This window comes from Oncorhynchus mykiss, chromosome 18 (genome assembly GCF_013265735.2).
Source record: "Oncorhynchus mykiss isolate Arlee chromosome 18, USDA_OmykA_1.1, whole genome shotgun sequence".
Classification (NCBI taxonomy): Eukaryota; Metazoa; Chordata; class Actinopteri; order Salmoniformes; family Salmonidae; genus Oncorhynchus; species Oncorhynchus mykiss.
Window position 1 is genome coordinate 25,553,812 of NC_048582.1, and position 27,659 is coordinate 25,581,470.

Consider the following 27,659-nt stretch of genomic DNA (forward strand, 5'->3'; position numbering starts at 1 on the left):
GGGGGCAGCAGTCGCTGCCTGGGAGCTTTAGCTCTCATTGTGGGACTTCAACCTTGTTCTATTCATTACAGTTCTTCACCATCGGCTCTTCTCTCTCTCCCTCAACAAAGAGACCAACCAACTCTATCGTTCGTTACCCTTCATGGATCTTGAAACATTAATTCAGCACAACAACAAACAAGGAGAGGAAGATGGTGTCCAGCATGCAGAATGGACTGTGTGCTGTACTAATGTCCAGTTCGCCTTGTCCTGAGGCCTTGTTTTGACCGACTGGGCCCCTGTGTCCCTCCCTGACAAGCCTCCTGTACTGTATTAAAAAAGAAAAAGTTACAAAATGTACAGAGGCGCGCGCGGGTCCTAATCTCACCTTCGTCTCCAAATGTATGGAGGCTTGTTGTGCAATTAAAACCGAGCGTCTTCACTTCAAATCAACACGTTAGCAACTGGTACAAACGTGTGTACCGCGCTTGATACACTCTTAAAAGCAACCTCATTCAATACTCAACGGAGCTGGGACCCTACATGACCCGAACACAACATATACAGCAACTGTACAGTACGAGACACCCTGAAGGAGCAGCCATGGACATAGCCGACACTAGTTCACTCCCAGTCAGTGTCCTGATCTGAAGTCATGCTTGACATTATCAGCTTTTGAACAGATTGTAAGGCGGTCCCTGCAGACCAGAGCTGCTTCCGTCACAATCACACTGCGGTAGGATCAGACCCGGGCATTTAGGTCAAGGCTATGTTGTGCTACCCGCAAGGAAACAGCCCTGGCAGGAGAGGGTATTCCTACTGCAGTCGATGCTCACGTCGACAGAATCCCTTCCAACGGTTGACTTGATCGTGGCGCAATCCTGAAAGATCCAACGCCACTCCGTGGGAGACCTCCGTTCCTCTCCGTTGACAGATTCTCCACTCATCTGTTTCACATCACACGTCCGCTCACGTCGATTGATCTTACATTGAACTGTAAAGCAGCAGCCGAAACAAGCCAGAATCAAGGGCTTCCCAGTGCTATATCAGTGCCTTCACAGAGAACCATCGCTTTCATGACATCGAAATAGTGCTCCCAATGCTGGGATGTCAACCATTAGCAAGACAGTCCCACAAACATACAGTCACAGAAATTCACCAAATATTACAAAAGAAAAAGACATAAGAATTATCCATCTATGAGCATCTTGCTTTATTCTTTGACTCTTACCTTGCGGTGAGTGGCATCTTGGGAAGCGGGGCGATTCAAAATGCCGTAGGCGCCCAGAGAAGGCATGGTGTGTTGAGGCTGTGACAGCCCCAGGATGTAATCTAAGGAGTTCTGTGTGGTGGGGTACTGGCGGTGAAAGTAGGCGGATGGGACCTGTGGAGAATGTTGTTTGTGATGCTCCAGACGGTCTGAGGGGTTAGCAGTCACCCCTCCTTGTCCCTGGTAGTGACCTGTGCCCCCCACCGTACCCCAGTTCATCACCATGCCCACGGTAGTCGAAGCACCCGTACCGTAATCCGTGAGAGTGACCTCACCTCCTGTAGCGTGTGAGAGGGTGTCCGCGCGCCCGTTGGTGTAGGAGACGGTGCAGGCTCCGTTAGCGGTCAGTTCCAACTGGTCGTCGTAGCCGTACCTCTGACAATCGGGATCAGGGTGCACCCCGTTGAGAGCGGCACCGCTGTTGCTACTTGCCTTCTGCTGTTTGAAATGGCACTGAGGCAGAAGCTGGACCTGTAGGTGCTGGTTCTGCTGCTGCCACTGGCTCTGAAGATGGATGATGTTCTGGTGCTGGTGGTGTTTGAGCTGCCCGGACCCTTGAGGCCCCAGCTGGGATGTCTTACCGTTGACCAGGGGGTGAAGGCTGTGGCAGTGGTCGTCCAGCCCCGCATGCAGATGCTCCTGCTGGGGAAGCCAGTGACCATTATCGACCACGGTTAGTGAGTTTGTGTGCTGCAGTGTGTCTGGCTGGCTTGGCGTGGGGACGTCAGTTTGTGTCGGGGGCCAGGGGTATTTTGCCAGAACGGGTTTTACTAAGTTGAGGTGCTGCTGCATCTGCTGGGAGAGCTGCACTATGGGTGGCTGTTTTGGTAGTCTGTGAGGGGGTAACGTGGGTTGGGGGATAGGAGGGTTAATAGCCTGGGGGTGGAGGGTAGAGATATGCATAGCGGGGGTGGCTTGGTTATAAAGGTTAGGGATAAGGGTAGAATTAAGGATAGGGCCAGGGGGATGGGTTGTGGTTGGTGGTATGGACACGTGACTGTCCCCACCCTGGCCCTCCTCGGTCTTGTTCTCCAGCGAGTCGTGGATGTAGGCGAGGATCTCGTTGTTGGTGAGCAGGTCGTTGAGCGAGGGGATGTAGTCCGGATCCATCTCCACTCTGATCATCCTCTCATCCAGCAGCAGTAGCTCCAGATCCTCTGCGTTCAGACCCAGGTTCTCCAGAGCAGAGAACAGCTCGCTGATAGGAAGACATTTATTTTATTTGACAAATTCAAAATACATATAGACTTGGGAGTACAGCAATGCATACATGAAAAAAATATTGGAATTAAAAACAGAAGGGCAAAAAAATGGAAAGCTTGGGCAAGACTGGCTGTACATTGGGCAGTCCAAAGGGACATTACACTCAATTCAAATCGAAAATACTTATATATATATATATATATATATATATATAATACATACAAATATACAATCACCTGTTAGAGCATGTCTCGTCCCCCTCCAGAGATAGTGAGTCCAGGGTGGCGAGTAGTGGGTCGAAGCTGGATGGAGGCTCCCCGTTGGGGCCAGTGGAGGAGGTGGTGACCACGTTGGGCACGGAGCTCCAGCTCTTTCCCACACCACCACCCAGAGGGCCACCGCTATAGCCTCCACTGCTCTGCCCTTCCCCCTCCCCTCGCTCACTAAACAGACTACTGTGGAAGGACATCTTGGGCTCGACGGCTGGTTGGCACACGTACACGGACTCATCCTGCCGCATCAATGCCCCTAGCAGGGAGCTGGGGTCCAGTCCACCGTGATCCTTCGACGAGTTCTTGTCCAGCTTGGCCTTCTTGGACTTGGTCTTGCCTTTAGTCTGGAGTGAGTCGGTGAGGCCGTGGATGGGGTAGCTACTCTGGTAGAGAAGGGCCTCGCCCGTGGCGAAGGTGAAAGGGAGGTGCATGGAACGCTTCCTCAGGTGCTCTCCTCCCTCCTCCTCCCTGGGTACGAGAGGATGGAGAGAACCAATCAGAACACACTTTCTGTTTAGGATAAAACTCTAGCAAAGTTAAGGCTTTGTGTCCTTAAAGTTGGTGGCAGCTTCATTTTAACAGTGTGCAGCAGTGGTTCCCAAACTAGGGGTTGTGACCCATGTCGGGTTGCCTGATATGAAAATGGGGTTGTGGGAGAATTACCAAAATCCCGGTAAAAATAATAAATAAATAAATAAATATATATATCTTCTTTGTCTCTCAAAATCATTATAATGTGGTTAACTTAAAAAATCTGAATGAAAATTATTCATATCTAAAAGTTAAGATTCCAGGACAGAGCGCCCTTAGATCGTGGGAAAAGGCCGCCCTTGACGGTTGCACTTGAATCATTTCCACGGTGAATGGCTGAGCCCGCTACGCTATGAAACCACACACTATTGCAGAGACGGACATTACTGGCCGCAATTGATATGGGGAAAACAATGTGTGGGGAGACAGAGGCACAGAAACTCACATCAATACCTTTGTCAGATAACACTGTGAAACTAAGAATTCATGCTATAGCAAGCAATCAAGAGGAAACTGACTGAACGACTCAAACCTCCCCATGCTCTCCAAATAGATGTTAGCTGTGCGGGCCGAGATGCCCATGCATTAACTTTGGTTCGCCGCATGTCGGGGGATGCTATTGACGAGGGCATATTGTTGTCTCACGATTCTCAAGCATGATATGGCACAGAGGACGTTCAATGTGCTGAAAAACAGACTCCAAATGGGATCGAATGGTGGGCTTTTGCACAGATGGGGCTCCATCTACCATGGGACGGTGGGCAGGCCTCTGCACTTTAGTTATGACTGCGTCTCCCTTTGCCAAATGGACGCATTGTATGATACACCTATCAGGAATCAAGGTAAGACCCAGATGCAGACTGTCGAAGTAGCAATGGTTTAACGTTCCAGAGGCAAGCAGAAGACAGGTCAAGGCAGGCAGAGGTCGGTAATCCAGAGGGAGGCAGAGGTACAGGTCGGGGGGCAGGCTCAGGGTCAGGCAGAGTGGTCAGGCAGGCGGGCTTAGAGACAGGACAGGCAAGGGTCAAGTCCGGGAGGAATAGCAAAAGAGAATAGAAGCAGGAGTACGGGAAAACGCTGGTTGACTTGAAAAACATACAAGACGAGCTGGCCCAGAGAGACAGGAAACACAGGGATATATTCACCAGGGATAATAAGTGGCACCTGGAGGGGGTGGAGACAATCACAAGACCAGGGCGTGACAACACCCACTGAGCTATATTGGATACACAGAGAGCAACTGGCGGCAAAAGAGCTGAGCGTAGAACATTGCAAACTACATTGCGCACACCTGTTCACAAAACTATTTGGGATATGGGATCAGAGCATGACAATGTTGTATTTCACTCCGAAGCTTGGTGGTTATTGAGGGAAGTGTTGGAAAGATTTTTTCAAATTGAGAGAGGAATGGTTGTCATTCGCAATGGATTTAAATGACAAACTTTGTTTACTTTCTGTGTAATGAAAAGAAAATGTGTCTCCTTGCCTATGTAACAGACATATTTGGGGAACTGAACGAATTGAACACAAGCATGCAGGGGAAATACAAACAAATGATATAACAAATCAGCGAAATCTGTGTGATCCTGGTTCAGTTGACATGCCGGGAAGTGAAATTGAACAGCTGTTCAAGCTGCCATGTGACCGAATGCTGCAGACAATGCATTCACCGGTCACTATGGAGACGTTTTGGTTCTTGACTCAAAGGGAATACAATGCAGTCTCCCTCAGAGCATTAAAACTCATGGTGTGCTGATTCAGAGCCCTCATCTGCATTAAAACCAAATATCGATCCAGGTTGGATGTGACAGGAGAGATGCGATACGCACTGTTGACCACGCCCCCTGACCCTGAGACGCTCAGACACAACATGGGGATATGGGATATATATATATAAGATAAATGATTTCAATGATTGACTGCCCCACATTAAAAAAGTAAACATTTCCTGTGAATTACATTTCCCCCCCCCATATATTTGGGGTCGCGAGAATTTTATTAACATGATGAAATCCAATCTACTGTCCTCCCTCTTACTCACTGGGAACAAGAGAAGGACGAGACATAGCTTACCAGAACACTAGGGACTACTATTTGGACAAAAGTCCCTAACACTATGGACTAAAGAGCTCTGACTGTTTAGGATTACACATTACATTCACCTCATTGAAATCTTTCATACAAACCAAGACCGCAAATTCTACAGTGCTAAATCAACTCTATAGTGTTACATTTAACACTCAGAAAAGTGTTTAGGGTTAAAAATGTATTCAAAACATCATTGGGTTATGGAGGGGGGGGGCTAAAGCTGCACTTACACCAGGGGCCTCTGGGTGGCGATAATGTAGTCAGGCTTGCCGTTCTTGTAGACCAGTCTGGCGTTGGCTTGGACCCACCTCCAACGGTTATCCTTAGTGAGCAGTCTGAACACCGTCAGCCCGCTCTCTCCTGTCTTGATCACTGGAATCACATACGACACTGAGTCAGGGGGATGTATCAGAACCAAATTATTGTATGGTCATAACTGAACATAGGCTATTATGCACATAGGCAACACAGTGCATATGTGCACCCATGCATGGAACCAACCCCTACACACTCACGACGCTTACAAAAGCAAGTCTGCCGAAAGATGCTGTTTGCATGCGAGTGTATATGCACCATCACACCTCTAAATGTACACACGCACACACACTCCTTGGTCCTTCACCCAATTGGCCTATTGTTGTCTTTGCAAGGCGTGTTGTGGAGTAGAGCACGTCTCCACTGTGCAGCTTTCCGGAGTAGGTTCATGGTGGCGCATGGACACAGGTGTGAGGCGCCGTCGACCCATTGTTCTAAAGAGAGGCGTGCAGTAAAGAGATTTGCAGACACGGCAGATTTACACCCAATGTGTTCCCCTGCAGTGCTGCTGAAACCCGTGTGTCACTTTCAGTGGACACTGGTGGACACTGGTGGATCTGTATTCCATTCCTGATATGGATATGTGGCCCCAGTTCACCACTCTGCTCTGTTCACTGGTACTCTGCTCTAATCTGCTCTGGGTTCTGCACAATCTCCTCCATAATCTGGATTATGTGTAAACATATTCTCCACTCTAACCAACCATGTGTCCCACAGAGACGGGTTGGTTGTTTAGCAACAAAAACCGTTGAGCGCGCAACTATGGGGCAAAACAGACGGGATCGGCTTAAATTGCTGACAACATGTAGACTACATTTTGTTTCCAAATGTTAATTGAAAGCATGAATTAATTTGCACAATGAGCACCTGACTCTCAAAGACATCGTTAGAGTTGCTGGTTAGCTAGCTAGAGAATTTTTTTGCCATATTAGAATTGACATGAAATCTGTCAAAACACCTCATAACAAGACATGGTATCAACAACAAGATAAAACTAGCTGGAACACATTCACCTACGGTTCCCCACAAGGAAGCTTTTAGCCACTGTTGCTAGTTACCCGACCGCTCATAATCATAAAAACCGCGTGGCTTCCGGCCACGTCGATGTGCGCGCATCATTTTTGTGACGTTTGTCAGCCAACGCCGTCTATATGGTTTGTCCCAATAATCCCTCCTGAAGTGTGCACTGGTTCACTACTCTCAACCAATGTAAAAGCATTGGATTGCTGTAGGCATGGGCTAGAGGGAGTTTAATATACCAGTCATTTCCTTTCAAATCCATGAAGGGAAGCGAACAAGTGTACACTTTGGTAGAAAGGAGAGACTATTAAGGACGCAACCAGACTTCCACTAACTCTCGGACAGTTTGCCAATCAAAGCTCTGCCTACATGTCTTTTAGACATACCGACCTACTACCATGGACTACTTTCTAAAAGAAAAGAAGGGTTGTGAGTCAAAAGTTTTGAAAAGGCAGCATATACTGTACTGAAATAACCATCTGTCCAACAATGAATACTGGATTTTTGTTGTTGTTGATATTAACATCATGCTTGTCTTTGCACTCACTAGACTATTTTAACACTTTCATTAGGCAAATTGTCCCCTCCAGTATTTAAACTCAGAGAGCTCAATTTGTTATGTACTATAAACTCAGAGAGATGGAAGGGGAAGTGATATTGTAAACTTAGAGAGATGGGGGAGTTATATTTGCCATCGACCACTGAGCAGTATGGAGTGTGTGCAGAGCAGTGAAGCTGATGCTTAATGTTCCATGGTTAGAACAGGGTCATTGTGTTTACATGCTACTGTAAGTAGGACACTGTTACTGCTGACCTCTCTCTCTCTCTCTCTCAGAGGTGTGTGTGGTGTCAGTCTGAGTCTGAGATAATATTTCTCAGAGGCAGACTATTAGATAGCTCTATGTAGTACTAATATTTGATTGTTTTTATCTTTATTTAACTAGGCAAGTCAGTTAAGAACAAATTCTTATTTTCAATGACAGCCTCGGAACAGTGGGTTAACTGCTTTGTTCAGGAGGTAGAAGAACAGATTTTTATCTTGTCAGCTCGGGGATGCGATTTTCCAACCTTTCGGTCCAAGTCCAACACTCTAACCACAGGGCTACCTGCCGCCCCACAAGTATACACTACATAAGTATGTGGACACCCATTCAAATGCGTGGATTTGTCTATTTCAGCCACATCCGTTGCTGAGAGGTGTATAAAATCGAACACATAGCCATGCAATCTCCATAGACAAACATTGGCAGTAGAATGTTCCATACTGAAGAGCTCAGTGACTTTCCATGTGGCACTGTCATAAGATGCCACCTTTCCAAGTCAGTTCGTCAAATTTCTGCCCTGCTTGAGCTGCAACCGGTCAACTGTAAGTGGTGCTATTGTGAAGTGGAAAGGTCTAGGGCCACACAAGCTCACAGATGGGACTGGCGTAAAAATCATCTGTCCTCGGTTGCAACATTCACTAACGAGTTCCAAACGGCCTCTGGAAGCAACTGTTCGTCGGGAGCTTCCTCTTCAGAGGGGAGACACTCTTGACCCAAACTGCTACAGACCTATATCTATCCTACCCTGCCATTCAAAGGTCTTCGAAAGCCAAGTTAACAAACAAATCACCGATCACTTTGAATCCAACCGTACCTTCTCTGCTATGCAATCTGGCTTCTGAGCTTGTCATGGGTGCACCTCAGCCATGGTCAAGGTCTTAAACGATATCATAACTGCCATCGATAGGAGACAATACTGTGCAGCCATATTCATCAACCTGGCCAAGGCTTTCGTCTCTGTCAATCACCACATTCTTATCGGCAGACTCAACAGCCTTAGTTTCTCGAATGACTGCCTCGCCTGGTTCGCCAACTACTTCTCTGATAGAGTTCAGTGTGTCAAATCGGAGGGCCTGTTGTCCAGACCGTGTCGTCTATGGGAGTGCCACAGGGTTCAATTCTCGGGCCAACCGTCTTCTCTGTATACATCAATGAAGTCGCTCTTGCTGCTGGTGATTCTCTGATCCACCTCTACATAGACGACACCATTCTGTATACTTCTGGCCCTTCTTTGGACACTGTGCTAACTAACCTCCAGACAAGCTTCAATGCCATACAACTCTCCTTCCATGTCCTCCAACTGCTCTTAAATGCAAGTAAAACTAAATGCATGCTCTTCGATCGCTGCCCTCACATGCCAGCTCGTCCAGCATCACTACTCTGGACGGTTCTGACTTAGAATATGTGGACAACTACCCAGGTGTCTGGTTAGACTGTAAACTCGCCTTCAAGACCCACATTAAGCATCTCCAATCCAAAATTACATCTAGAATAGGCTTCCTATTTTGCAACAAAGCATTCTTCACTCATGCTGCCAAACATACCCTCGTAAAACTGACTATCCTACCGATCCTCAACTTCGGCGATGTCATTTACAAAATAGCCTCCAACACTCTACTCAACAAATTGGATGCAGTCTATCACAGTGTCTATCTGCAGTCTATCTGACAACTTCAAGCACCAGCTGTCAGAGAAGCTCACAGATCATTGCACCTGTACATAGCCCATCTGTAAATAGCCCATCCAACTACCGCATCCCCATACTGTATTTATTTATTTTGCTCCTTTGCACCCCAGTATCTCTACTTGCACATTCATCTTCTGCACATCTATCACTCCAGTGTTTAATTGCTATATCGTAATTACCTCGCCACTATAGCCTATTTTATTGCCTTACCTCCCTTATCTTACCTCATTTGCACACACTATATATACTTTTTATTATTATTTCCCTACTGTATGTTTGTTTATGCCATGTGTAACTCTGCATTGTTGTATGTGTCGAACTGCTTTGCTTTATCTTGGCCAGGTCGCAGTTGTAAATGAGAACTTGTTCTCAACTAGCCTACCTGGTTAAATAAAGGTGAAATAAAAATAAAAAGTGGAAACACGTTCTCTGGAGTGGTGAATCACGCTTCACCATCTGGCAGTCCGACGGACGAATCTGTGTTTGGCGGATGCCAGGAGAACGTATCTTAACGCTACATCCATACAATTAAATTTTAGACGAGTCTGTGCTTCCAACGTTTGGGGAAGGCCCTTTACATGTTTGTTTTTTTTATAAAACATTTTTTTTTTGGGGGGGGGGGTAGATCAGCTTTAATATTGCAGATAGATTGTAGATTCCATCAATTTAATTGTCTGCATTATTTTCAATCTCAAATATATATTTTTAAAATAGATTTTCCTTTTTTTATTTTGCCGTAACCCTACTACCCCTCTCCTAATTTGAGTAAACTAGTGGACAACAACACCTAGGCTTCTACTTCCAGCTTATTCATAATATATACAGTACCAGTCAAAAGTTTGGACACACCTACTCATTTGAGGGGTTTTCTATATTTTTACGAATTTCTACATTGTAGTATAATAGTGAAGAAACTATGAAATAACACATATGGAATCATGGAGTAACAAAAAAAAGTGTTAAACAAATCGAAATATATTTTATATTTGAGATTCTTCAAAGTAGCCACCCTTCGCCTTAATGACAGCTTTGCTCACTCTTGGCATTCTCTCAACCAGCTTCATGAGGTAGTCACCATGAATGCATTTCAGTTAACAGGTGTGCCTTGTTAAAAGTTAGTTTGTGGAATTTCTTTCCTTCTTAATGAGTTTGCGCCAATCAGTTGTGTTGTTACAAGATAGGGGTGGTATACAGAAGATAACCCTATTTGGTAAAAGACCAAGTCCATGTCATGGCAAGAACAGCTAAAATAAGCAAAGAGAAACGACAGTCCATCATTACTTTGAAGGTCAGTCAATCTGGAAAATGTCAAGAACTTTGAATGTTTCTTCAAGTGCAGTCGCAAAAACTATCAAGCACTATGATGAAACTGCCTCTCATGAGGACCGCCACAGGAAAGGAAGACCCAGAGTTACCTCTGCTGCAGAGGACAAGTTCATTAGAGGTACGAGCCTCAGAAATTGCAGACCAAATAAATGCTTCAGAGTTCAAGTAACAGATACATCTCAACCTCAACTGTTCAGAGGAGACTGCGAGAATCAGGCCTTCGTGGTCTAATTGCTGCCAAGAAACCACTACTTAAGGACATCAGTAAGAAGAAGAGACTTGCTTGGGTCAAGAAACACAAGCAATGGACATTAGACCAGTAGAAATCTGTCCTTTGGTCTGAGGAGTCCAAATTTGAGATATTTGGTTCCAACCGCCATGTCTTTGTGAGACGCAGAGTAGGTGAACAGATGATTTCCTCATGTGTGGTTCCCACCGTGAAATATGGGTAGAGGAGGTGTGATGGTGTGAGCAGTGCTATGTTGGTGACACTGTCAATGATTTATTTAGAATTCAAGGCACACAACCAGCATGGCTACCACAGCATTCTGCAGTGATATGCCATCCCATCTGGTTTGCGCTTTGAGGGACTATCATTTGTTTTTCAACAGGACAATGACCCAACACACCACCAGGCTGTGTAAGGGCGATTTAACCAAGATGGAGAGTGATGGAGTGCTGCATCAGATCACAATCACCCGACCTCAAACCAATTGAGATGGTTTGGGATAAGTTGGACTGCAGAGTGAAGGAAAAGCAGCCAACAAGTGCTCAGCATATGTGGGAACTCCTTTAAGACTGTTGGAAAAGCATTCCAGGTGAAGCTGGTTGAGAGAATGCCAAGAGTGTGCAAAGCTGTCATCAAGGCAAAGGGTTGGTACTGTTAGCAATTTATGTCATTCTTCAATAACGCAAACTCCAAAGCAAATCAGGGGGAGAAAAATAGGTTTATTTGAGAAGGACATACCATAGATGTTATGCTAGGAGGTAGATGTTCAGTCTCCCGTCCTCAGCTTTTCTCCACAGAACAAAGGACAGGATGCCATTTATAACCCCCCCCACCCTAGCCTGGGGTTGACCAATCAGAAGTCCTTGCTGTACATCTGGGCCAAATACCATTAGTACTCTAGTTTTTATTCCTCTCATCCTCTGCATTGTGTATTTATCTTCAAAATATTCTTATTCACCTTTGAAGAATCTCAAATATAAAATATATTTTGATTTGTTTAACACTTTTATGGTTACTACATGATTCCATATGTGTTATTTCATTAGTGTTGATGTCTTCACTATTTTTCTACAATGTAGAAAATAGTACAAATTAAGAAAATCCCTTGAATGAGTAGGTGTGTCCAAACGTTGCACTGGTACTGTACATTTTACAGACACAATGTGTTTTACAATAGTTATTTTTTGTTGGTTTTCAATCCCGTCCTTCAGCTACCATCAAACCCCTCCCATCTATCGCTGAAGCTCATCCAGTTTGATTTCTATTTTGCTATATAACTGTGCTGTTTCACAAAAGCACTGAACCTATACACATTTTATGGACACAGTATATTTGACATGAGTCATCTTGTTGTTATTAATCCCACCCTGTAGCTCCACTCATCACCTCCCATCTGTCTCTTAACACCATCTCTTTTTGATTTCCATTTGCCATATATTTTTCAACTGTGCTGTGATGTTTCACAAAAGTTTCCTGTTTCAGCATGACACAAAGAGAGGTCCATACAGAAATGGTTTGTTGAGATCGGTGTGGAAGAACGTGGAAGAGATCGGTGTGGAAGACGGGCCTGCACATAGCTCTGAACTCAAATCCATCTTTGGGATGAATTGGAACGCCGACTGATCAGTGCCGACCTCACTAATGCTCTTGTGGCTGAATGGAAGCAAGTCCCTGCAGCAATGTTCCAACATCTAGTGGAAAGCCTTCCCAGAACAGTGGAGGCTGTTATGGTAGCAAAGGGCGGACCAAGTCCATATTAATGCCCATGATATTGGAATGAGATGTTCGACGAGCATACTTTTGGCCATGTAGTGTACATCAAGTTAAATTGTCAAGTTACTGTTCTAAACCAATGTTATTTGGAATATTCCATGATTATTATTAAAGGTAGAGATGTCATAGTAAAAGCCTTACTGCGGACGTGGTTCTCAGCACAGTAGAGCATATCAGCTGCATGGATAAACTGGTATCCAGAGCCTCGAACCCGGAGCTCAGCCTCAGTGTAGCCCAGCACGATCTTCCCCCTGCAATGCAATAAGATACACAAAAACACCATTATTATAGACGAGACAATAGTCGTCTATTATAGGCATTGGTTAAAGCTCAGTGTTAAATATATGACACCAACCTCAATGAAAATCCCAAATCAACTTGTAGGTATGTACACAACACACTCATCTGCCTCTCGTCATGAGCCTTTCGTCCTTTACCGAGAACCACATGCCGGATTTTTTTTTATAGGGCAGTTAGCAATTGATTTTTAAAAGTATTTATTGCGCCTACCTATCTTAAATTCTAGACGCTGGATTAAAACAAGTCTAAAGAGTCCATAAAGTGACTATTGGGCTTTAGAAAAACGCCGGCTTGACTAAGTTTATTAAATGTATAAATTATCGCTCTCACATGCACATTTGCGTCTGTTAAGAAACAACGATCATCTACCTTTTTTGTAGCTGACAATACTAACTAACATCTTTAGCCGAAACTCATAGTCCTAACACTGGGTTGGTTGCTCGGCAACAACATAGCTGGTTGCCCCACCTGCCAGTCATATGAAGTGTATATGAGCAAACGGATATTTTGATTAGCTAGGTAGCTAACGTTACTTGTACAAAGTCCAGCTGCTAGCTTCTGTAGCTAACACCAGTCCGCTGAAAGCTAACCAACAGGCAAATACAGGTAGCTAGCTAGCCAATGAACGTGGTTTTGTTTTGATTAGATGGGTAGCTTAGCTGGCTACCGTAACATTATACGAGTAAGATGAGCGCTAGCGTTGGTAAGGTAAGTTAGCTAACCAACAAGTGATGAAAGCTAGGGTTTTTCCACATAAGGCTAAAGTCATCATGTGTAAACTGCTGATCTAGACACTTGCGTGTAAATTGGAGCACAAACAAATATGCACAAATAAACTAGCGAGTGTCCTTGGCAGCTATGATAGCCAATTAAATGTATCTAGCTAAGTAACCTTAGCAAACGTTATACTGTAACATTAGATAACGTGTATGGTCAGTTCATGCACCACAATATATAATTCATTCTTACACAAAACATAACTAGTTAGTTAACGTTAAGTTTAAAACCACAGAACTTTGGGAAAACTGCCACGCTAATCACATTCATCTGCATTGTACGTACCAAGCTACGGTAACGCTAAAACGAGGTAGCCAGATTTCAGACAGGATAAACACTGCAGTTAGTTACGCTACATTTCCCCAGACTAAGAACAACCAAGACCAAAACAGAAACCATAGCCAAGAAAACAAATAGCATTGTTAAGAAATAGTAAGTTAGCTATGTTGAACTTCATATAGTAAATGGTTGAACCCCAAACACACACGTAAACAGAACCTCGGTTGTGCATGCTTACCAGACTGACAGCATCGCTGTTTCAAACACTTCTCGTAAAAATTCCAGCTCCAGCATAAACTGCCTCTCCTGCCGTCTTGACATTTATAATCCAAATGTGTGCTGACTGATCAACACAGTGTCATATTACTTTTCCGTGTGTTCACAGAAAATCTGAAATTGCCATCCACAAGTAAAACGTAGTCAGGGGGCTCCACGCGCTGCACCAGGTTAAAACAACAACATCAGAATCATTGCTTGCTTAGTGACTTCTTGTGTGCCAGTCAGTCTCATAGACTAGACGTAACATAGTGAATGTTTATCCAGGACACTGAAATAAGTATCTTATGTTACGTTTGGTATGGTTACATCAGACAGAAGGTAAATCTCTATTTTTGATGTAAATGGCATGTTCTCAAAAACAAAACCAAATCACAAAAAAAGTGTCTGGACCCTTCTATAACATGCCATCACAAATAGAGATTTACTTCAGAAATAGGAAAAGTCTCGAGGGTGGTTGGTCGGGGTGGAAGGATGGGCATATAACGCAGATGTCTAGCAACTCAAAAGTTGTTCAAATCTTGAACAACTTTAGCATTTTAGCTAACTACCAACTTTGCAACTACTTACTACTTTTTAGCTAATATACTTTGCAACCTTAACCCTTTAACCTCACTTCTAACCTTAACCCCTAGCCTAGCAAACGTTAGGCACCTAGCTAACATTAGCCATAACACATTGGAATTTGTAACATACCATACATATTTTGACCATTCTTTCTTTTATAGTTTTGACAGCCCCCTCCCTCCCGACACACACACACTTATTTACATTTATTAGGTAGCTCTTAAAAGAGCCGTTGACTGTGGAGAGGCAGGCAAGGGGTGTGTACTACTGTGTGCATCTTGCTAGAACGGAGGAACGATCAGCTCTCAGACTCTCAAGCCATCCCTCCCTTGGTTTTTGCCTTAGCACCACAATTATGATTCAAATAACCAACTCATTATCAAGTTTTGATTATTGGAATCAGCTGTGTAGTGCTAGGGCAAAAACTAAAACTTGCATCCAGGGGGGACTACAGGACCAAGTTTGGGAAACCCTGCCCTACGGTAATGCCCAAGGACATAGTGATTTATGGCAAAGTGGCCAACTGTGTGCATGCGCCTGTCACGGAGAATTGCAAACACCAGCTGGTTGACAGAGTGCCGGACCATCTCTATGCACTTGTTGATGTCCTCCTCCCACTGAAACATCCAACTCCTCTACTGTGTGATGACAGAGTAGACCACCGATGTCCTGGAAACATTCGGATGACTACCTCCTAATCAGCTGGTGTCTGACGCACCAGGGCTGTCCCCTTTATGTGTCCCAAGACATTTCCACCGAGGTGGATGACTATGATATATTCACAATCACTTCTCGCCTTGGCAAGAAATCATTTTTCAGAATCCTTCCATTGCGGACAGCTCATCCATATTTTGCGCTCCTCTAGTCATCTAGCCAGCTACATTGTATAATCGCATAGTAAATATTTGCTTCAGTCTTTGTTTCCTTGCTCTTTCCTATTTGCTTTGAGCAATTATCAGTAGGAGTATAAGCTGGGATCTTATCAATAAATCGATTGATAAAACACATGACATTGTGAGGGTTCACAAGGAGAGCATGTGTTATGTTGTATTATAAACTGGGTGGTTTGTGCCCTGAATGCTGATTGGCTGAATGCCGTGGAATATCAGACCGTATACCACGGGTATGACAAAACATTTATTTGTACTTTTCTAATTACGTTGGTAACCAGTTTATAATAGCTATAAGGCACCTCAGGGGTTTGCGGTATATGACCAATATACCACAGCTAAGGGCTGTATCCAGGCACTCCGCATTGTGTCGTGGAAAAGAACAGCCCTTATATTGGCCATATACCTCACCCCCTCTGGTCTTATTGCTTAATTATAATGTTGTATAATAATGTTGCATAATCACCTTCCGTTGTAAAAAACGCAGAAATAACATTTTAAAAATATATTTTTAAGTGAGAATAGGCATTGGTCTGAAGCAGAAAAAAGAAAGGAAATTCACGAGCACCCATGCTCCACCAAGGCTTTCCAGCACACAGCTTTCACCTACTACAGTATCTATGTTGATTATGTACTTCAAACTATGTATCATTTGGCTGTGTGTATTTTTAGACCTAGGCCTATTGTACATTTGTATTAATGTTGCTTCACCATCTTTATTGCAAAAAGAAATACAAGTACAAACATAACTTGTTTGAAACACAATTGGTTCTGAGCTTATGTCAATATTACACAGGTAAGCTAACGGTTACAGAAATCAGGCATGTAGACAGGCTCTATCTATCTGAGCTACTATGTCCAACACACCACCTGTTGTTATGTTAGGCACCTACTGACCAAAAAAGGTTGTTATTATGATATTTTTTTTTCAATTACATGGTTTGCTAAAATAAAGGTTTTAGGAAATACAGGCATGCACCACATTACTACAAGACAAAACAGCTCAATAAAGCCTGACGGTCTCAAGTATTTATAGCAAAGCTTGCTTTCATTTAATAAAAAATGCATGAAAAAGTAGCGTAATGAGAACTTCTCACTGTGGAGTGTGAAGAATCAAATACTTTACCTTGCATGTGGTACAAATCACATTATCGTGGAAGCACCTCCTGCAAGAGTATGAATTCGACTGTTTGAGAAGGTTTGAATCCTATTCATCCTGCCTACACATAGTTTGAAGTACAATACCAACATAGTTATTGTAGTAGGTCAAAGCTGTTTGCCTGAAAACCTTAGTAGAGCATGGGCGGAATAGGTATTGTGGTGCTCGTGACTTTCCTTTCTTTTTCGGCTTCAGATTATTCTCACTTAACACTTTTTTTGTTTTTTATTAGAGACAGGACATCAATGGCAGTGAAAATATGTTTGAATTACCACTACTTCAAACATATTATAGCCAGCCACATGACAAGAAATTGCTCTTCACAGTAAGAAATACTCTAGCAACACCCCAGCAGGCAAAACTGGTTGAAATGACATCATTACAACCAGATTACAACGAGTTCCGTTTTTAAAAGGGGTTCTAATGAAGTTAATTCAACCAGGTATAACCGGTGGAACTTTAACAACATCCCATCATAATGTGAAGTAAGACTGAATAGTGTGAGCATACTTGGCATCGCAGGCCATGGGGGTGAAGTCCAGCTTGTGTTTGGTCCTGAAGATCATGTTCTTGGTCCTGATCTCCAGGATGGATGGAGGCTGGAGGGGGGTAGCGATGGCAAACAGGGCCAGCTGGGGGGGCACGTTGCAGCCGTCATCCAGGTGGCAGTTCTGGCCATGCAGGAACTTCAGACGGCCCTGGAGGGTCAGGGCCTGGGGAGAAAGAAAAAAAAAGCTGGTTGGTCCAGGCTTCCTCATACAGTATTCGTTTGGAAACCAATAGCCGAGTATTGAACGAGACTTGGAAGGATAGCAACGTGAGACAACAGTAGTACTAATAGTAAATACTATTCAATTAGTAATAGTAAATACTATTAGTAAATACTAAAAGTATACTATTGTATTACTAGTATTAAAATAATACTAATATTTTATTTTATGTAAATAGTACTAGTATTTGTGCACTTGACTGAGCTTGTCTGGTACCAATGGAATAGTTTCAAAAGTGCAAAGTGTAAACCCTGCCCATCTGACACCACAGACAGAGGAAATCGAAAAGATGAAAGTATTTGAAAGAAAATGGATACTAATTGAACCCAGGTCTGGTGTAGAGCGGTGCAGCTACTGTAAGACATGGATGTACTGCGCAGTATTTAGGCCTGTCGTCCCATTGATGGCCTTTAAGATGTGCCGAGATTTGTTGCATCCTGGAGGGAGACGCACTGATGGATCAAAACACAGTGTGCGTTTTGAAGAACAGTGTTTTGGCAACTTTCCATCCCTTAAGTCACTGTCCCTCTTCCACTCTCCCTCCCTCCCCCTTCTCTCCCTTCTCCCCCAGTTTGTCCCTCTGATCGTGGAGCGGTGCTGTAAGCTGGTGGAGAACATGGGCATGGAGTACACAAGTGTCTACAGGGTGCTGAGCAACAACACCATCATATCCATTAGACCAAGAGGAAACTCCCTTTAGCCAAGTCGCAGGCATGGCTTCCCCATCACGAGACCATGATCAACCATGAGCACGACTCATGTCTGCTACACACAAACACAGTAAAAAAAAAAGTCAAACAAAGGAAACTCATATTCACATTTTTTCCAGACCTAAAATGACCCTTGTGTCTTTCAAGGTCTAGCTTATCTTATGACATGATTTTTTTTGTTGTCCATATGCAGCCGTTTTCATCTTAATATTAAATCATTTCTGCGTGACAATTAAACCTTACTGTAACAGTTTTCCAATAAAATTGTCAAAAATAATCCAAAATAGCTTTTTTTGGGACTGTCTGGGAGTGGTCTGAGTGAGGGACCTAATTGGAGGGGCTTAGTGGGAGTGATATGTAACCTGAAAACTAGCTAGGTTTGGAACTCTCTTTGTTATTGGTATACTAACTTATGCAGCCTGGTGATGTCACCAGGCAGGCTACAACTCCACCCATACAAAACTTGCTGATTACAAGGTCCTGTGTAGATTGTATTTTTAACCAGCAACTATTAGGAAATAACACTGCTAAATATATTTCATACTTTTACAGTCTTAGTTTCATCAGCTGTTATATGACACAAAACACAGGAAACATAATTTTGACTGCACTGGGCCTTTACTGTAAAATATAATTTTGTTTAAATTTTTCTTTCTTCTTCTGTAAAGGAAGTTTGAAGGACCCTGTTCCTCTCTTGGCTTCAAGCTCCAGTGTTTGGGACAGATTTCTGTCCGGCTTTAGTTTGGTGAGGCTCCTGGACTTTAATATGGACTGCCGTGGGGAGCAGAGAGTTATTGCATAAGCCATCGCCAGCTGCGAATGTTGAATTCCTGAAAGGGAGAAAATATGAGAAATTATTCACGAGCACAACCAAGCTTGCTTCAGTCACGTTTGTTCATGAATGAGAAGCTGGCTGTATGTTCCACATATAGGAATACCTAAACATCAACAATCAAACTGCTTAGACATCAATACAGCTCACAGCTCACACATGAATGATGAGCATATTGATTGCTGGTACACTTTATGTTACTGTACTTATGTATTTATTAAAGGCACATTTAATTATATCACATATACTTGTACTGAGGCTTGCTCATGGCAGTGGCTGCATCTGCACTGGCAGGATGATGTGGGCGCTGGCCCAAGGCCTGAGTTGCTATCCGCTCAACGGTCATCATGCCAGGGCTGGAACTCAGCTGAACCAGTTGGTTGCTGAAGTAGTAGGCAGCTGCATGGGACTGGGCCTGTGGAATGTGCACATTGGAGTAAAAGGCTATATGGAATTCGAAGTTAGCATTTCTCAATAAAATGTTCATTACTCATGTCCAAGTTGGATATATGATTTTCTGCATGGATTTACCTGTGGAATAGGAGGCTGGTAGGAGTTGATGATGGGGTTGGGCACTGCCATGACACTGACCATCCTCTGCTTGTACCGGTCTGCCAGGTATTGTTGCCGCTGTTCCTTGCTCTGAGCCAGGGCCACGTAAAGCGGCTTGGTTCCCACAATACGGCCATTCATCTCCGTCACAGCCTTGGTGGCCTCCTCTGGGGAGGAGAGGGAAACAAAGCCAAAGCCTTTGCTGCACCCGCTCTCCGTCATCACCTTGGCGCTGATGATTGTTCCGAATGCAGAAAACTCCTTCCTTAAACGGTGATCATCAAAGGCATCATCCAGGTTCTTTACAAAGAGATTTACACCTCTGTATTTGGCCTTGGGGTCAGGCTTCTTCTGCCCAAACTTGAGTTTCAGCAACGTCTGGCGCTCGGCTTTCTTCTGTGCGCGGCCTACATATATCAGCCTCCCGTTTAGCTCCTTCCTGTTCATCTCGTTCACGGCTCTCTGTGCATCCTCATGCCTCTCGAAGCAAACAAAACCGAACCCACACGACTTCCCGTTATCGTCTTTCATAACCTTGACACTAACGGTTGGTCCATATTTTCCAAAAAGCTCAATCAGTTTTTCATCGTTCATATCTCTGCCAAGGTTCTTGACAAACACGTTGTTGAACTCTCTGGCCTTGGCTCCAAGCACCTCCTCTCGCTCTTTGCGTGACTTAAAGTGCTCGATAAACACTTTTTCGTTATCCATTAACATGCCATTTAATTTCTCGATGGCTCTATCAGCAGCCTCCTGGGTCTTGTACTGAATATAACCATAACCTTTGGAATGGCCATTCTCGTCACAAACTACCTTGCTAGAGTAGATGTCTCCAAATGCTGAGAAGGTCTCGTACAGGTTTTTGTTTGTTATAGACTTCTTGTCCAGGTTCTTGATTAAGATGTTTCCCACCCCACTCTTCCTCAGGGTACAGTCAGGATCAGACCTCATGATGCGCAGATATCTTCCTTCAAGCACATCATTGCTGAACATGAGCAGGGCACGATCAGCATCGTCTTGCTGATAAAAGTTAACGTAGGCGTACCCGAGGGAACGATGTGTATCCCGATCCCTACATACACGAACAGAAAAGATTGGTCCAGCCTCACTAAACATCTCGTTTAGGTCTGCCTCGGTGACATTTTGGTGGAGGTCACCAACATACAAAGAATTCATTTTGGAGATTTTGGACCTAATTCCCACGTATTGAAGCTAGCTCAAGAACACAGAATGACAGGTGAATGAACAGCTGTCATGTACTTAAATTCCCGGAACTAACTCATTTGTGATGTCATAAGTGATGTAGCGTGAAATGCAATTCTGATGTTCCATCTTTTCTTAATTGCATCATAGTCATGTAGTTAACATGATTTAGATAGCAAACAGAAATATTTACAATTTGAACACATAAATAAATTTAACCCAATCTTTATTTTTTAACAGTTTGGGAAGTCAGAGAGAGAGATACAGTTGAAATCGGAAGTTAACATACACTTAGGTTGGAGTCATTAAAACTTGTTTTTCTTGTTAACAAACTATAGTTTTGGTAAGTCGGTTAGGACATCTACTTTGTGCATGACATAAGTAATTTTTCTAACAATTATTTACAGACAGATTATTTCACTATCACAATTCCAGTGGTTCAGAAGTGTACATACACTAAGTTGACTGTGCCTTTAAACAGCTTGGAAAATTCCAGAAAATTATGTCATGGTTTAGAAGCTTCTGATAGGCTAATTGACATAATTTCAGTCAATTGGTGGTGTACCTGTGGATGTATTTCAAGGCCTACCTTCAAACTCAGTGACTTTTTGCTTGACATCATGGGAACCTCAAAAGAAATCAGCCAAGACCTCTGTATCATATATCCAACTTGGACATGAGTAACATTTTATTCTAGACCTCTACAAGTCTGCTTCATCCTTCGGAGCAATTTCCAAATGCCTGAAAGTACCAAGTTCATCTGTACAAACAATAGTAAGCAAGTATAAACACTATGACGGCCACGCAGCCGTCATACCGCTCAGGAAGGAGACGTATTCTGTCTCTTAGAAATGAACATACTTTGGTGCGAAAAGTGCAAATCAATCCCAGAACAACAGCAAAGGACCTTGTGAAGATGCTGGAGGAAACAGGTACAAAAGTATATATATTTACAGTAAAATGAGTCCTATATCAACATAACCTGAAAGGCAGCTCAGCAAGGAAGAAGCCACTGCTCCAAAAATGCCATAAAAAAAGCCAGACTATGGTTTGCAACTGCACATGGGGACAAAGATCGTACTTTTTGGAGAAATGTCCTCTGGTCTGATGAAACAAAAATAGAACTGTTTGGCCATAATTCCCATCGTTATGTTTGGAGGAAAAACGGGGAGACTTGCAAGCCGAAGAACACCATCCCAACCGTGAATTCACAGGGGTGGCAGCATCATGTTGTGGGGGTGCTTTGCTGCAGGAGGGACTAGTGCACTTCACAAAATCGATGGAACTTGAGAAGGGAAAATTATTTTTATATATTTAAGCAACATAACAAGACAATCAGTCTTCAATCAAGTTAAAGCTTGGTTGCAAATGGGTCTTCCAAATAGACAATGACCACAAGCATACTTCCAAAGATGTGGCAAAATGGCATAAGGACAACAAAGTCAAGGTATTGGAGTGGCCATCACAAAGCCCTGACCTCAATCTTATAGAAAATGTATGGGCAAAACTGAAATAGCGCATGCGAGCAAGGATGCCTACAAACCTGACTCAGTTATACCAGCTTTGTCAGTATGAATGGGCCAAAATTCACCGAACTTATTGTGGGAGGCTTGTGGAAGGCTACTCGAAACATTTGACCCAAGTTAAATAATTTAAAGGCAATGCTACCAAATACTAATTGAGTGTATGTAAACTTCTGACCCACTGGGAATGTGATTAAAGAAATAAAAGCTGAAATAAATCATTCTCTCTAATATTATTCTGACATTTCACATTCTTAAAAAAAAGTGGTGATCCTAACTGACCTAAGTCAGGGAATGTTTACGAGGATTAAATGTCAGGAATTGTGAAAAACTGAGTTTAAATGTATTTGGCTTAGGTGTATGTAAACTTCCGACTTCAACTAAAGATCTAAATGACTATAATAACTCCAACGCAGGATACACATGGCAAACCCTAAGCATGTTCTCTTTATCAATGGATAAAACACAAATAATAAAATGGTAAATAGTAGGTTGGAATGATTTTTATACTCAAATCGGACAGAGACAGAAACCACACACTCAGGTTAGAGGAATAGCTTTTGTTTCACAGTCATTGCACCTTTAGTGAGAGGTTGAATGAACAATACCCCTGTAAAACTGAACCGTTTAAAAATGTAATAAGAGCTCTGTGTCAGTCAGGTTTGCTATATCTCTGTTTGTATACTACAGAGAGGATGTTATTCATTTGTATGAGAGCCGAGGAGTGTCAGGAGAGAGTGAATGCTTCAAACAATCTCCCTTAGCCAACCACAGCAGTCTAGACTAGAGAGAGACTAGGACTCTCCCATTCAACTGCATGACACATTCCTCTGCTGCCGCTGTGACAATGAAAATGATATCACGTGTTGTCTTCTCCCTACTCCACTCAGAGTGCCTGTTTCGTTTTCTCCCTGTCGCACGCAATCAAGAGTTATTTACAACAGTCACCCCTGGAAAGAAGAAAGAGAGCGACAAAGACAGAGAGAGCGAGAGGAAGATGGAGAGAGAGAGACCAGTCTTAACGGCTGAGCCTGTCTTTGAGCCTGTCTCTCTGGCCATTCGATCACACTGTAAACATCCAAGATGCCCTGTCATCCCCAGCGATAACCTAGCAGGCCATAACCCTGCTCATCAAATTGCTAATTAGAAAAGCCAGGGAAGCCTTTGCATGTGGCTTTTGGACTGTTAAAACATTCAGACCCTCCTCCCCTGCCTGTCAGAGCCCCAGAGGGACAGTGTAGAACTATATTACATTGCACTACATTAAACACACACGCACATACACACACTACACTACAGTAGAACCATCCATCTATCTCCATCACGTGGTACACCTTGATGAGAAACAACACAGAACAGCAGGGCACACAGGTCACACGGTTCGCTGGAGGGGCAGAAATACTTATTTACATTCACAGTAAGTAACCGACATATGACGTGCACGACATGTCAGTGTCAGGCTCGCTCTGAGTTCTTTGCGTGACATGACAGGACAGGACAGATCGGAGAAGATACTTCGAGAGCCATGTTATGTTCTGTTCCTTCGCTGTGGTGTGATTCCATGGCAACACATCAGTCCCTCTCCTGACAGTGATGAGTGCCATGGAGCTAATGAAAGGGAACTTCTTCTGTCCCTGTTAAAACATCAATACTTAGAGCTAATTGGCTTTGGGTAAATACCAGGAGTTGAGGTGCACTAGGTGCACTGGGACGGTATTTTTGAGTTCACGCCTGTCCTGTGAATTTCTGCTTAAGCTTTAGGTTAGGAACATACTGGACCTTCAGGTTAGGAACTTACTGGACCTTCAGGTTAGGAACTTACTGGACCTTCAGGTTAGGAATTTACTGGACCTTCAGGTTAGGAACTTACTGGACCTTCAGGTTAGGAACTTACTGGACCTTCAGGTTAGGAACTTACTGGACCTTCAGGTTAGGAACTTACTGGACCTTCAGGTTAGGAGTTTACTGGACCTTCAGGTTAGGAGCTTACTGGACCTTCAGGTTAGGAGCTTACTGGACCTTCAGGTTAGGAGCTTACTGGACCTTCAGGTTAGGAACTTACTGGACCTTCAGGTTAGGAACATACTGGACCTTCAGGTTAGGAACTTACTGGACCTTCAGGTTAGGAACTTACTGGACCTTCAGGTTAGGAACTTACTGGACCTTCAGGTTAGGAACTTACTGGACCTTCAGGTTAGGAACTTACTGGACCTTCAGGTTAGGAACTTACTGGACCTTCAGGTTAGGAGTTTACTGGACCTTCAGGTTAGGAGCTTACTGGACCTTCAGGTTAGGAGCTTACTGGACCTTCAAGTTAGGAGCTTACTGGACCTTCAGGTTAGGAACTTACTGGACCTTCAGGTTAGGAACATACTGGACCTTCAGGTTAGGAACTTACTGGACCTTCAGGTTAGGAACTTACTGGACCTTCAGGTTAGGAACTTACTGGACCTTCAGGTTAGGAACTTACTGGACCTTCAGGTTAGGAGTTTACTGGACCTTCAGGTTAGGAGCTTACTGGACCTTCAGGTTAGGAGCTTACTGGACCTTCAGGTTAGGAACATACTGGACCTTCAGGTTAGGAACTTACTGGACCTTCAGGTTAGGAACTTACTGGACCTTCAGGTTAGGAACTTACTGGACCTTCAGGTTAGGAACTTACTGGACCTTCAGGTTAGGAACATACTGGACCTTCAGGTTAGGAACATACTGGACCTTCAGGTTAGGAACTTACTGGACCTTCAGGTTAGGAACTTACTGGACCTTCAGGTTAGGAACTTACTGGACCTTCAGGTTAGGAACTTACTGGACCTTCAAGTTAGGAGCTTACTGGACCTTCACGTTAGGAGCTTACTGGACCTTCAGGTTAGGAACATACTGGATCTTCAGGTTAGGAACATACTGGACCTTCTGGTTAGGAACATACTGGACCTTCCGGTTAGGAACATACTGGACCTTCCGGTTAGGAACATACTGGACCTTCAGGTTAGGAACTTACTGGACCTTCAGGTTAGGAACTTACTGGACCTTCAGTTTAGGAACTTACTGGACCTTCAGGTTAGGAACATACTGGACCTTCAGGTTAGGAACATACTGGACCTTCAGGTTGGGAACATACTGGACCTTCAGGTTAGGAACATACTGGACCTTCAGGTTAGGAACATACTGGACCTTCAGGTTAGGAACTTACTGGACCTTCAGGTTAGGAACTTACTGGACCTTCAGGTTAGGAACATACTGGACCTTCAGGTTAGGAACATACTGGACCTTCAGGTTAGGAACATACTGGACCTTCAGGTTAGGAACATACTGGACCTTCAGGTTAGGAACATACTGGACCTTCAGGTTAGGAACATACTGGACCTTCTGTTTATGTAATGAAGGGCTGTAGTTGAATAGAACGCTACTAGAGCAGTACAAATGACCTAGTCTCTCGTTTACACGGCCAGCACGCAATATTTGGTTCTGGTTGGGGAACATACCTTTTTGTTTATTTAAAGAAGGTCTGGACTTGCTACTCTAGGTTACAAATGATCATGGAACCAGAAACAAATATTGCATACGCTGGTCAGCTAACAGTGTGTCAAAGAGAGACTACAGTACAGACGACCAGGATGAACTAATTAAACTACTGTATGTGTGCCAATTCACTGGGACATGCAACTGTCAAACCAGCAAAAGCAGAATTCTTTGAGCTTCATTTGTGTGACAGCTTGAATCTCCTACTGGAATATTGACGGGATGTGTCTCCTGCTCAAAGTCAGTCTCCAGTGCAATCTTTATTCAGATAACATTGCACATGACTGAATGTCGACGCAAGACATTCTCACAGGAAGAAATAGCTTTTTTCCTGAGCCAAACGGAAGCCTCTTAAGATTTCATGGCCTACTAGTTGATGGATTCTAACAGCAACAAAAACCGTGCAAGGATCTAGACGATAGGCATTACTATAATCAACAATGTCATGTTGAATATTTTCCCATATGAAAACAAGAATGGAACAAATGAAACATTAACATTAATGGATTAATGGACATCTCTTTTACTTTCTATAACAGTTGAATGCTCGAGGGAAAATGTAATTAGAGTTCCCAGTACTTCAGCAAAATGAGGAAAAGCAAAATTATTCAATTAACTTGTTCATTATTCTCCTACGAGAGTCAGATACAATGCACCATACTGTATGTAATAACCATCATATAATAGGAGAATGATGTTTAGGATGGAATTGATGACACCAGATGAGACTTGGGCTGCGTCCTAAATGGCACCCTATTCCCAATTTAGCACACTGATTTTGACAAGGGTTTATACGGCTCTGGTCAAGTTGTGCACTATATAGGAAATTAGGGTGTCCTTTGGGACACACCATTGTACAAGGCTGAGGGGGCCTTCAGGGGAGACGGAAGTCATTGAAGATTAGAGAACATGCAAGGAAGGGATAAAACACACCAAAGTACTGTAATGTAACTGGATACTTTGTTCTCCGCTCTGAGTCCTCTGGAGTGATTACGTCAACAATTCGAAGATGAGATAAAAATAGTACACAAAGTTTATGAGAGAGGTAAATGGTGGAATTCATTTCTTTCTTCTGATCGATGAGTTTAAGTTGGGCCTCGTCCTCCCTTCTCCTCATCTCAACTAACCTCTCCCTAACTCTCTCCACCCCTCCTCTGCTCTCCTTTTTCCGACTTCTCCTCCTCTTCTCCTCTCGGCATGTATCCTCTCATGCGAGGTCAGTATGGTGTGGTGGGTCTTATGGCTCTCTCCTCCCAAGAGCACCTCCTCCCAGCTGCCCACTGCACTGAGGCTAGGAAACACTGTCACCACCGATAAATCCACTATAATTGAGAATTTCAATAAGCATTTTTCTACGGCTGGCCATGCTTTCCACCTGGCTTCCCCTACCCCGGTTAACAGCCCTGTACCCCCACAGCAACTCACCCAAGCCTCCCCCATTTCTCCTTCACCCAAATCCAGATAGCTGATGTTCTGAAAGAGCTGCAAAATCTGGACCCCTACAAATCAGCCGGGCTAGACAATCTGGAACCTCGCTCTCTAAAATTATCTGCCGAAATTGTTGCAACCCCAATTACTAGCCTGTTCAACCTCTCTTTCGTCTGAGATTCCCAAAGATTGGAAAGCTGCCGCGGTCATCCCCCTCTTCAAAGGGGGAGACACTCTACACCCAAACTGCTACAGACCTATATCTATCCTACCCTGATTTTTTAAGGTTTTCGAAAGCCAAGTTAACAAACAGATTACCGACCATTTCCAATCACAGTGTACCTTCTCCGCTATGTA

At 43.6% G+C, this 27,659-nt stretch overlaps 2 protein-coding genes across 3 annotated transcripts in view; both read right to left on the minus strand.

Moving 5' to 3' along the window:
• The window catches only part of LOC110495916 (aryl hydrocarbon receptor), an 80,695-nt gene that overhangs the window by 3,749 nt on the left and 49,287 nt on the right, over positions 1–27,659 (minus strand). For both annotated transcript variants that reach the window (XM_036952419.1, XM_036952418.1), the window contains 5 exons: positions 17,276–17,478; positions 12,659–12,768; positions 5,574–5,715; positions 2,689–3,192; positions 1,211–2,447 (listed from right to left, as the gene is read on the minus strand). In XM_036952419.1, the coding sequence (XP_036808314.1) occupies positions 1,211–2,447; positions 2,689–3,192; positions 5,574–5,715; positions 12,659–12,768; positions 17,276–17,478 (2,196 nt within the window). The remainder of the gene's footprint in view (positions 1–1,210; positions 2,448–2,688; positions 3,193–5,573; positions 5,716–12,658; positions 12,769–17,275; positions 17,479–27,659) is intronic.
• LOC110495915 (polyadenylate-binding protein 1-like) lies at positions 18,099–21,170 on the minus strand. The gene has a single exon (XM_036952420.1). The coding sequence runs from the start codon at positions 20,803–20,805 to the stop codon at positions 19,564–19,566; it is 1,242 nt and encodes a 413-aa protein (XP_036808315.1). The 5' UTR covers positions 20,806–21,170; the 3' UTR covers positions 18,099–19,563.

Excerpts from the sequence above, each read along its gene's own strand:
- LOC110495915 (XM_036952420.1), bottom strand. The coding sequence starts at position 20,805 with ATGAATTCTTTGTATGTTGGTGACCTCCACCAAAATGTCACCGAGGCA.